The sequence below is a fragment of the Sturnira hondurensis genome, unplaced genomic scaffold (genome assembly GCF_014824575.4).
Source record: "Sturnira hondurensis isolate 20B ecotype Veracruz unplaced genomic scaffold, ASM1482457v3 Scaffold0001721, whole genome shotgun sequence".
Lineage (NCBI taxonomy): Eukaryota > Metazoa > Chordata > Mammalia > Chiroptera > Phyllostomidae > Sturnira > Sturnira hondurensis.
Genome location: NW_028074352.1, coordinates 376,114 through 388,580, shown reverse-complemented (window position 1 = coordinate 388,580; position 12,467 = coordinate 376,114). Strand labels below are relative to the sequence as shown.

Genomic DNA, 12,467 nt, shown 5'->3' with positions numbered 1-12,467 from the left:
CTTTAGCATAGAACTTTGCAGATGGTGGACAGTAGTATATGATCCAAAAGCAAGATCTTGGCTACTGAAAGATACTCTTTATCTAAATGACTGCATTTAGGAAATATTTTTGCAAACTTCTGGGGAACTCATGGACGTCTACTGGGTGGTGAGACTTTGCTCCCTCCCAGGGCACATCACCACGTGGACTTGTTTTGTATGCAGTCAGCTATTTCAGATGATCATGTGGCTTGGTGTTTTTTTGCTCCCCAGGTGGGGACTCCTGGACTGACCAGAAAGCTGGCATTGAGGCCCTAGCAACAGGGCCATTGTCAGCCAGCCACACATTAATGGGAGCAGAGCCTAATAGCAGGAGGTTACTTTGGTGCCAGTTTATTTACAGTCTGTCCTTGAAAGAAATTAATATGAAGAATCCCTTTGCCCATTAGAAATGACTTGTGGTTCAGATGTTATCATGGGGTCAGTGATCTCAAATCTGTAAATTTTTAAAAAGGCTCTAAAATGAGCATTGTAGCATAGTTTTTATAAGTTGTAGAGCAACTTGGTGCGGCCGGCCATCCCTCTGTCAAAGGGCCCTCTGTTAGGTGCGCAGGCAAGGACAGGCCTGTGTGGGTGCTTTTAAGCAAACATGTTTTATGCTGTGAGATAGCTCTGCTGTCAAGGACACTACCTGAATTGTGGGTAGGACTAAGGAATCATAAAGAATTATGAGTGCTTGCAGGTTAACGCACTCTAGCACGCCTTCTTTGTCCTTTCTGTGTTTAACACTGACGGAAAGCTGAATGTGCAGACTGTGGTTGAGAACATAAACTTTGTGCCAGGCAAACCTGCCTTTAAATGTGGATGTACCATTTATGGAGTTAGTAATCTCCCTTTCACAGTCATGAAAATTAAATAGGACACATTTGGTGTACCTAAATCAGAACCTGCCGAGTAACAGATGCTAAGTGGTGGCAGTCCTCAGCCATGCTGCTGCTGTCACCGTTGCTGCTGTTTTTGGTAAGCCCAGGAAGGCTGCTTTCTCTTATAGTCCTCAGCATCACCTAGAAACCTGTTCAACGTGCAGCTCTCAGGCCCCACCGCAGACCTACTGAATCAACTATAGGGCCGGGGTCTCTGCACTCTGACTTTAAGGAGCCCCCCAGCTGATTCTGACACTCACAGAAGAATGATAATCTCTGACCTAATTCAAAGTGCTGTGTAGAAATCAGCGACAGAGAACTTGCAACTCTATTCTATGTGGAACAGTGAGGAAGTCTGACAAGGCTGATGTTGGGGTGAGGTTATCCTGTGAGAACAAGAATGCGTTTTTTCCCTCCGCACCGGAAAAAAAGTGCCTTTAATTAAATGAAGTGATAGTCAACTTGTAATTATTCAAAGGTAATTATAGAGTCTGTGAATCATGTAGGATATTTACTGCTTCCTAAAATCCCCCACTTGAAATATTTCCATTCACCCCCTCCTTGCTTGCACCCTGTTTTAAAAACAATGATGTATAGAGGTTGAACAATGGCTTATGCTATGAATTGTGTTCATGTTTTTTAAAATTCACCTTTCCCCTGGTTTCAAAATGGAACCAAGGAAAGGAAAATATTCGAGAACATATTTGCCTAGTCGTTTTTAACAAACCATTTCTTAAGCCATTGAAGGCTTGGAATAAGTAAAAGCCAAATAAATCAGAAAACTACCCAGTACAACTGGCAAATTCCTGTCTAGTTATAAGGAGTTAAGTAACCCAGAAGAAAGAGCGCTCACAGCCTACCGTACATACTCTTGGGAACTGTGGACCGGGCCTTTCCCCTTCCTGCCGCCCTCTGCCTCGCCCCAGAGCCTTGGTGAGTGAGACTCAACGGGGAGTTAGTTGCCCATCCGACAGTGTGGATGAGAGGCAGTTTCCCTCAAAGTCTGGACCTCAAAAAACTCATCCTGCCAGTGACATTCCTGCCGTGTTTCCTCATCTGACTACCTTTCAGTTGGAGGGGGTGGTGGATAAAGAAGAAAGAACGTTCAGTGTTTGTCTTAAAATTGGTGTAGAATTACATGCCTTCCAATAAAATCTTGGTGTGGGCTAAACTTTTTTAAAACTTATGAAGTAAAACCTTAATTAACTAGAATTCTTAATTTAACAGGATTTTCTCCCTGTGGGAGGCATGATTTTTGAATGACATAGCAAGCAAACCAGTGTTGGGAATTTATGAAGTTGGGTTTTTGTGTTTATTTCTGTAGCAGTTTTTATTATTTTAGACTGAAAATGTACAGGTGTGGTGAAACCTAACCAATGCTGAGCTGATTGATTTAGAAATATTTTAGTAACTTTAAGCCAGTGTAGTTTTTTAAAAATGTTGTGTTGTTGACAGGAAAATAAAGCGAGGACTCCAAGCAGCCTGACGGTTGAGGCACTTCTGTTCACACCCTCACTTTTAAACCCGAAACTGAGAATTTTGCACTTTGGGGTTCCCTTTTCTGAGACAAAGGTAGCCATTACTTAGAAGTGGGCAGAACTCCTAATTTATAAAGCAGAACCAAAGACAGCCAACATTCCTAAGTGAATAAAGGTGTAGGGACTCTACTGTGTAACCAGCAGAATCAGGGAAGCAGAGCAAAGCCGGTGCCTCCCATGGTCCCCGTGCCAGGTTGCTTCTGAAAAGACTTTTCAGGTCACACACCCAACCCCTCCTTGCCAACACAGTGGCCGAAAAACAAGTTTTCTAAGGAAAAAAGAAGTTATTTCCTGATCAGCATGGCTCCCATGGTTTTATGTTAATATTACTTTTTTTTTGAGAAACGAGTAATCACCAAAGTTCTAAAATAATGGTATTAATTCTTGAAGGATCATCAAATCAATGGTGCTGTTACCAACCAGAAGCAAGACTGTCTGAAACATGAGATTTCAGACTGTTGAAGACCACGCTCTGGAGTTGGTTTACTTTTTCCTCGATATTTTCAGTGTGTTGATTAACATAAATTCTTTGCTGTGTAGTTTTAAGAGTTTTCTTAAAATCTGATACTGAGATATCCATTATCGAGGTATGGTTTTTGTACTATTACCTAAGCTAATAATTCTTTACCACACCCTAGTGAATTCAACCTGGTAGTTTAGCCTTTCCCCGCCTTTAGATCTTGGATAAGTGTGGTGATTGTAGGGGGTGGGATGTATCAGAGGAACAAATGGTAATGAAAAAATACAATAAAAATAAATTTTAAAAAGGAACTATGGAAATTAGATGGTTATAATTTTTAAAAATTGTTTTTATATATGTCTTCTAGAGTTAATTTTTTAAAAGAGAATTATAAATAAGTTTATACAAATATACTATAAGCATAGTGGCTATTTTTCATTTTAAAATATTTAATGATAAGTGTTTATGTAAAGTACCATGCTTTAGCAGTAGGAGAGAGAAATGTGAGTTCTGTAATAGAGGTCACATTCCAGGGGGAAGGGGAGAAGAGAAAGAACCACTCTAGACGTTGAGTCAGCAGTACGTTTTATGCTCAGTGGGTTTTAGGAAGCCTTTAGAGTGGGGGACATTGGAGTCACTCCAGAGTGACTGACAGCTGGTGGCTAAAAATTGGGGATGTGTGCGTGTGTGGTTGAGAGAGAGGCAGAGGGAATTTGGGTGATTAGAAGGAAAGCATCAAAGTTCAGGGTATCACAGGGTATAGGCTGGTGTGGCTGGAAAATAGAGGTGGTTTGCAAGAGAGTAGTACTTTCTGGGTAACCTGATCCTGGAAGAAGTGGTCTTTTCAGTAAAAGGCAGGTCTGGGATAGAGAGCAAGAGGCTGACCTTTACAGGGTGTATTTGGGGAGTCCTGCCGATTGGAATGCATGTGGTAGGCCAGTGGGGAGAAAGGGTGATAATTTCTAGAGTATATCTGTACTAGATTATGGGGGAATTTTAAGGTAAATGCATTAAAGAGCATAAAAAGATGTAAGAGTTTATTCTGCCCTGACTGGGTAGCTCAGTTGCTTAGAGAGTTGTCCTGATAAGCCAAGGTGGCAAGTTCGATCCCCAGTCAGGACACATACAAGAATCAACCAATGAATGCACAAATAAGTGGAACAACAAATCAATGTCTCTTTCTCTCTCTCTCTCCCCCCCTTTCTCTAAAATCAATCAATCAATAAAAATTACTTTAAAAACAGAGTTTATTCTGCAGCAGTAAAGAGCTATCAACTTATTATTTTAAAATATGGATAGTGTCATGAGAATCAGGGCTGTAGGTCAAATTTCTTTCCATGAAAAGTCTAAATTAGAGGGAAAAGATGTGGGGAAGGCAGGGAGATGAGTCAGTAGGCTCTTGTTAGAGAAAGTGAGAGAAGTCATGAGAGAGCAGAGGGGCCAGGATGTGGGGTCAAGGAGGGTATCTGGCATCACAGCTAGAATTTCTAAGGGTACACATAGTCTTGGTGAGATAATTCAATATTTCCCTCCTTATTTATTCAAGTCATGTTGGGGTGAAAATTCAGTAGGTAACTAGAAGCAAGTCTTTGAGGACAAAGTCTTTTATACTTCTTCTTTTCATTCTTGTATCTCACACGTGAGGTTGGCAGGGAGTAGCTTGTGTCGCTGACATGGGCCAAGCCTGCTTTGGGGTAGACACTAGCTGACACCTCACACTCTTTGGTTTCCATCTCTGTGTTTTGTGTGTCAGTGAATGCATTTTAACCTTTTTGGTGCCAGGGCTTGTGATTTAGGGTATGGTTTAACTAGGGCTTGTGATTTATTATATGGTTTAACTAGGGCAATCAGTTTATGATTGGATTTTCCCATCCTTGGCATTTGAAGTGAGAAATAAAAATGATCTTCTTGAGTTTACATGCCAGAACACTCCCAGTAGAATAGTGTGAGAATAAAGTAAATGCTGTTTTGGGTGCCTAGTAATCTTTTAATTATGGAATAAGCCTTTTGATTTTAATCTTCCAAAATGTATAGTACTGATCCAGGAAAACAACTTTTTAAAAGTTCACATCCTGCTGACTCTTTCAGATGAAAGGCTTCCACCTCCACTTCATACTTTTCAAGCAGAAAGTAAAAATATTATTAATCTTGTCTCAGTTCTACCACTGCATATAAAACACTGTTCAGTTTGGAGTCAGTCTTGAGCCAGGAAGGCAGTCACCCAAAGTGAACGCTTAGGTTTCTGGAACCAGAACTGAGGCTGGAGGGTCCCGGCCCGTTGACTGAGCCTTAGTCTAGGAGTGAGTTGAGAGACTTATGTTTTCTCTAAATCACCCTTCTGTCATCGCGTCTTCTTGACCTATCCTCGCCTTCCTCAAACATGTATGTATGCAAAGCAAAACTTGGATACTGACACATTCCATTGTTTTTGTTATTCTGTGGCATCTGAAACAGCTTGTACAATGAAGACAGAAACCTGCTTCGAATTAGAGAGAAGGAAAGACGCAACCAGGAAGCTCACCAAGAGAAAGAGGCATTTTCTGAAAAGATTCCCCTTTTTGGAGAGCCCTACAAGGTATTTATTGTATACTGGAAAGTCTGATTCATTGTAATATTTAACATTGTGACAAAAGTGAGTTTGAACAAGGGCAACGACTGTGAAAATAAGACAATGTATTCTAGAGTGTGTTTCTGAAAACAAAATCTGAAAATTCTGAACATTGTTAGTCAGAATTACCAAAGTTAATGTCAGTCTTCTGTATGTAGTAATATTTTCCATGACAGGCATTTCAACAGGGGAGCTTAGTTTAAATTGCCCATTAAATTCTGTGTTACACATTAAATCGAGGTGCTTTCTTTTTTAGTGGTGTTATGTAACGTGTATTAAATGTTGGTTTTCTTGTTTTGTTTTTTCAGTATCTAACTTTGCTGTCTCCTTTTTCTTTTTCATTTCTTCAGACAGAAAAAGGTGATGAACTGTCCAGTCGAATACAGAATATGTTGGGAAACTATGAAGAAGTGAAGGAGTTACTTAGTACCAAGTCCCACACTCATCGTTTGGATGCTTCTGAAAGCAGGTTGGGAAAGCCGAGATATCCTCTGTTTCCTGAGAAGGGGAGCAAAATTCCATCCCACTCCTTCAACACCAGTGTCCGTCACCAGCCTATTAACACTCCTGCCTCTGGACCGCTTCCTGCAGGTAACATTAGCCACAATCCAAAGATGGCACAGGCAAGAATGGAATCAATGCCAAGTCTCCATGTCAAAAGCTATGCACCCCCGGACAGCCAGCACCTAGCCCAAGATCGCCTTGGTCAGGAGGGCTACAGCTCTGGTCATCACAAAAATGGTGACCGCAGAGCTGGTGGAGACCACTGTAGTTCGATGACAGACTGTAGTTCGGCCCCAGAGAGGGGACTTTCTCCTTTACTCTCCTCCTTACCTTCCCCAGTACCCCCTTTGTCACCTGTACATTCCAACCAGCAAGCTCTTCCCAGGACACAAGGAAGCAACAAGGTTCACAGCAGTAACAATAACAGTAAAGGCTACTGCCCCGCCAAATCACCCAAGGACCTAGCAGTAAAGGTCCGAGATAAAGAGACCCCTCAGGACAATTTGGGGGCAGTTTCCAGCCTTGGAGTAGTCCCTCCCCAGCCACCTTCTCAGTCTTTTCCCCCACCCTCCCTCCCCTCAAAAAGCGTTGCAATGCAGCAGAAGCCCACAGCTTATGTCCGGCCGATGGATGGTCAAGATCAAGCTCCTAGTGAGTCTCCTGAACTGAAACCACCGCCAGAGGATTACCGGCAACAGACCTTTGAAAAAACTGACTTAAAAGTGCCTGCCAAATCTAAGCTCACTAAGCTGAAAATTCCTTCTCAGTCAGTTGAGGTGAGTGGAATTTCATATCTGGGGCAGTTCCAGCGTGAAGAAAGATTTTTAGATGGAAGTTCTGGAGAGTTTGGGGGCAGGGGTGCCAGTCGTTTTTCGGTAAGGAAATTAATTTTTGGTCTTAGAATCTTTTTGACCTACAAAAAATTCAGGTCTGAGATGAAGTACTGAGGGCAGTATTAAAATGTGATTTGCACAGAAATTTTTTGGAAATCTTTTTATTGAGCTGTAACTTACATACAATATAAAATACAGAGATTATAAGAATATGATTTGCTATGTTTCAAAAAGTATGTATACCTGTATAACCCACAACCTAATAAGGCGGAGGACATTTCTGTCATGGGAAAATTTCAAAGAATGTTTTGAGCTGTCTTGCTTTTGTTTTATTGGTTTTTTCTTGTTTACTTTTTTGGTGAGGTGAGGGGGGGACACTGGCTTCTTTAACATTGTAAAGAAAATAACTTTTTTGTCTTCCTCAACCCCCGTTAGTTTATCTTGAGATAAAAACCATAAAAAATAAAATAAAAACAAGGTCAAAAGGTTGAAGGCAAACTATTAATTTTTAAAGATTTGTTCCTTGTAAACTGTAAGAAACTTGGAAACTGAAGTTCTGTTCTAATATATTTACTGCCTAAGAAAGAAGAGTTGGGGGTATGCTGGGATTTGGGAGTGAGTGATACAGGTAATACAGAATGGTTTTCAACAGTGGCTTTTTCAGGTAAATAAAATACTGTATCTTTCTTTTAAAACAAAGAAAAAATTCCTTTTTCTGCCCTCTGATAAATGGAAGCATTGTGTTTGAATGAGGTGACTCAGAGCACACATCCTATCACTAAAATTCTAAGTTATTGCCACTGATTCCAAAATTCAGATTAGTAGTGTAAAGTAAAATATTTGAAGTGAAATTTTAAACCTTATCTGTTAATTTAAAGTCTGTGATTTTGTTAACATCTATCTTATGAACACTCTAATGTGCATACCCATTGCTCAAAGACTTGTGTACACCTAGATAAGTGCTAGGAGGTAAAATTCTGGAAGTTTAAAGAAAAAAAACAGAAGAGGCAGATTCCAGGTTCCTTGGTTGGAAAGATAACCCTTATCTTTAAGGAGAAAAATCTGTTCCTTGGTGTTGCCAGTTTTTGGTTTAGAAGAGGTTAGGGTTGTGTCTACAGTGTGCTCTTGTGCGCCCAGATGTCTTCAGAATGGGACTTGTTTGGTGGCCGAGGAAAAATGGGAAAGGGGCAAATAAAGCAACTGGTAGAAATTAACCGTGTTGGCAGAACTGTGCCTTTGACTCCAGCTTACGAAGATTCACCAGAATGAGCCATTCATTGAACTGGTGTGCTTTGATGGAATGTAGGGGAGGGAAGAAACAAAGTGAGTTCCTCCTTCCTCCAAAGGAGGGCCAGTCGGCCAGCAACGTGACTAAAATAGTAAAGAACTTAATAGGATTTGCTTTGCTTTATCTGTCAAATAGGATCTGTTCTATTTTCCTAGTTTAAAGAAAAAACAGATAAGGGGGGAATTTAACTTTTTTTTTTTTAAGGAGAAAAAAGCTATGCAGCTAAAAATTGCTTTAAAACATGTTTAAGCCCTGGCTGATGTAGCTCAGCAATTGAGCGCGGGCCTGGGAACCAAAGGATCATGGTTTGATTCCCAGTCAGGGCACATGCCTGGGTTGCAGGCCAGTTCCCAGTGGGGGACGCATGAGAGGCAACCATACGCTGATGTTTCTTTCCCTCTCTCCTTCCCATCCCCTCTAAAGATAAATAAATAAAATCTTTAAAAAGAAAACACGTTTAAGACAAAATATCAAATATTTGCATTGTCCACCAAATATATACCTCAGCTCAGGGCTGGATACCAGAGAAGTATGGGTCCAGCTGGACAGCCTACACACATGAAACAATTACAGGACAGTTTCGTACAAGCCATCCACTACTAGGTGCTTGAGCAAGTTGCAGGTGTCAGCCACAGGATAGCGAACCCCTGCAAACTGGGCCAGTAGACTTCCCAGTAGCCTTCCAGGAAAGAGTATCCTACTTCACTTTTTGCTTTCTTGGTGGAAAAAAAAAAGCAGAGTTGAGATTTCTCCAAGGTATTATTTAATGTATAATTTCAAACATTAGGACTGTGTTAGATGGCCCTTCCATATTTTCTCAGTGGACATTTGAAATGCTAGCAAAATCTTCCATAAGTTTGGGGATTGGAGAATGGGGTTTTCTTGGCACAAATGCACCTGCTATCAACACTTTAGTAGATAAAATTTTTCATCTTTGGCCTGTGTTTGCAGCCAGCATTCCTTTGAATTCTGTGCCTCTGTCTGGTTTCTGCTCAGGCTTCTCAGGTCAGTGGCAGCCACAGTGCCCACCCCCTCGGAGCTCCTGGGCAGTGCTGGTTTCGGGAAGGGGTTTAACTGGGGACTCAGGATGCCTTCTGTGAGGAGAGTGAGGATGCAGGAGCTTGGAGTGAAAGGGACTGAATCCGTGGTGCGTGGATAGTGGTGCTATCTAGAGAGGTTTTAGATTTGATTTAGCTCTTTTAACTAAGATCTCGTATTTGCATAATTAGCATTAGTTTTCTGTTCACAGGGGTATGTTTTTATATACCAGTTAAACGGGTATATTTTTCTGTTTTTAAGGAAATGTAGATTGAATGTAAAATCTCAAATGTAATATTCCGGTGTCTCCAAGGAAAGCATAGAGATGTGGGACAAAAACAGGGAGTTAAATGCAAAAGCAGCCAACTTGGAATATAGAACTAGAATATTAGCAGTATCCTGGGCTATTTGTGGCATTGGGGCCAGAGCACAGAGAATGAGAAGCAGAAGAGGAAGTTGGCTGTTGGTAGAGCCTGAGGAGGAGGGGGCTGGGGTAGCCAAGTGGTTTTTATTTGCCTAATTTGTCCTGAGGCAAGTCAGAAGAGGCTGTCTTTCTGGGTTCTCTGAATGTGAGGGTTTTGTGGTTTGTTTCACTGCTCTCCTTCCTTGAAACAGTGTTTTACAAAGTGAACCAAAATGAGAAAGGCTTCTCGTCCGTTCGGTGTCTTCTTACTCAGGCCACATAAGTGTGGTATCTGTCCTTTTACTTCATGGGAAATACGTGGTTTGTATATTTTAGTGGGTTCTCCTATAAAATAATGTCCTGCTTTGACTGGTATGGCTCACTGGGTTGGGCGTCCTCCTGCAACCAGAAGGTGGCTGGTTTGATTCCCATTCAGGGCACATGCTTGGGTTACAGGCCAGGTTGCGGGTTGGGGCTTATGTAAGAGGCAACTGATCGATGTTTCTCTCTCTTGCTCTTTCTTTCTTCCTTCGCCTCTCTCTAAAAATAAATCAATAAATCAATAAAATAAAAAAAAATGATGTTCTTTTCTGGGACAAGTTGTTCTTACATTTAAAACTTCACCTTTCCTAAAACCCTAGAGGAAAAAAATATATAAAAAATTTGACATTCTGACTAGAGGCCTGGACTGCAAGAATCTGCACTTGGTTTTCTCTAGATGTCAGTTTTAGTTTTGTGTCAACTTGAAGACAGTGTATAGCAGCTTAAAACCCATTTGAGGGCACAGCCAGTACTCGCTGATCTCATTGGGTAACTTCCAGCTCTAGGGGTGTACATCAAAGATGTACCTGCCCAAGTAGAAGGTTGAGGTCCCTTTATATTTGTCTTTTCTGTCCAAAGGTAACAGAGGAAAGTGAGAGAAAAATCATGGCAGCCCTGGCTGGTGTAGCTCAGTGGATTGAGCACGGGCCTGTGAACCAGATGATCGCGGTTCGATTCCCAGTCAGGGCACATGCCTGGGTTGCAGGACAATTCCCTGCAGGGGCCAGTTCCCAGCAGGGGATACACGAGAAGCAACCATACATTGATGTCTCTCTTCCTCTCTCCTTCCCTTCCCCTCTAAAAATAAATAAATAAAATATTTAAAAAAAATCATGGCATCCGTGTGTGTGTGTGTGTGTGTGTGTTTTCATGAGCATGGTCCCTGGAAGGGAGGGGGTGCTTAGATACCAAATTTATGAGATAAGCATTTTATTGAAAGGGAGAAATGGAATAAACCGAGATAGGTATATCAAATTGTATGCTGGACTTAGAAATTAGAATTCTAAAGGTAAACATAAAGCCCTTTTATTTTGCTAATAAGGCCTAGGAGGGTAAAGTCAGTACATTTTGCTAAAATGTATAGTTAGTAGTAGAGCCAGAGTTAGAACTCTCAGCTCTATGACCTTTATGCTTTTGTTTGTTAACTGTGACTAAAGACCATTGGAGGATTTTGAGCAGAGGAGTGATAACATTTTGGAAAAAGATTATTCTGGCTCCTTGGTGGAGAATGACTTGGAAGGGCAAGAGTGGGCAGGAACAGGGAGAACGGTTAGCGAGTGAGTGGTGGTGATGTTGGCTTGGAGTTAGGACTGCAGCAGTGGACATAGTGAGAGGTGGACACATTTCAGATGTATTTGGCAGGGAACTAATAGGGCTTTGTGATTGATTGGAGATGGGAGTGGGCCTGAGCTGAGTGACAGACAGTGAGGCATCAAGGGAGGCACATAAGGTTTGTTTGTTAGGTAGGGGTGGTGGGATGATACTAGTTTCTTGACACGGATTTGACTTGGGTGGAGCAGGTTTGGAGGGAAAACCAACAGCTCTGTATATTTGATGTATTAAGTTTGAGATGCCATTTTATGCCGTTCTGTGTCCAGGTACGACTTGACCATTGGCAGGAAAAAGTAGTAGATCAGCTTAGAGAAAATGTTAAGACTGGAAATAATAAATTTGGGGTTTGTCTGCATGTGGTGGGTATTTAAGACTTTGGGTGGAAAGACCTTCTGCTAGGTCTTCAGAAGCAAAAACTGAGATCACATGGGAAACTTGAAAATCTATGTATCAATGGAAACTACAGGTTTCTGTTTTTTTTTTTTTTTTTACTTTGAGTTTGAAGTGTACATGGAAATGGTACAGTTATCTTTTTTTAAAGAATTTATTTATTTAACTTTAGAGGGGAAGGGAAGGAGAGAGGGAGAGAAATATCAATGTATAGTTGCCTCTCTTGTGTCCCCTGCTGGGAACTGGCCTGCAACCCAGGCATGTGCCCTGACTGGGAATCGAACCTTGATACTCTGGTTCGCAGGCCCATGCTCAATCCACTGAGCTACACCAGCCAGGGCCAGTTATCTTAATTTATATCCCAAATAAGTCACTGGGCCCTAGCAGCATTTACTATCAACCTGCCATTACTTCTATCTCCTTATATGGTTCTACTCCATTCGGCTCCAGATGAATCAGGCTTTGAGCCCTGATGGTCTCTTATTTCTACAAAGCATTGCTCTTTTCCTTGTGACATTTCAGGACATCATTTAAGAACTTTTTCTGTTACCAAATGCTTCCACCTAATTTCCCAGATGGAAATGTCACCTGCAGTTGTGAATTCACTGTCGGACCACTTTGACTCATGGCAGCTGTTAAACTGAGCCCTGCCTTCTCAGTAAACTGTCAGCCTCACTGTGTGAAATAATCCACAGTGGAACCCTGTGTGATTGTGATTCACTTTGCGTCCGTATGTGCAAATAATCTTTTCTGCTTCCATATTTAGCTCTCTTACTGTCTTAAACCTCGAAAGAGGAACTGTCCTATTATGAAATGATCTAACCCTGCAGGCAGCTACTTTCAGTTTGCC

The 12,467-nt window shown here is 41.4% G+C and overlaps 1 protein-coding gene across 5 annotated transcripts in view; it reads left to right on the top strand.

Annotated features, from left to right (window-relative positions):
- AFF1 (ALF transcription elongation factor 1) overlaps positions 1 to 12,467 on the top strand; it is a 195,718-nt gene that overhangs the window by 92,176 nt on the left and 91,075 nt on the right. For all 5 annotated transcript variants that reach the window (XM_037030548.1, XM_037030574.1, XM_037030539.1 and 2 more), the window contains 2 exons: positions 5,355 to 5,475; positions 5,859 to 6,788. In XM_037030548.1, the coding sequence (XP_036886443.1) occupies positions 5,355 to 5,475; positions 5,859 to 6,788 (1,051 nt within the window). The remainder of the gene's footprint in view (positions 1 to 5,354; positions 5,476 to 5,858; positions 6,789 to 12,467) is intronic.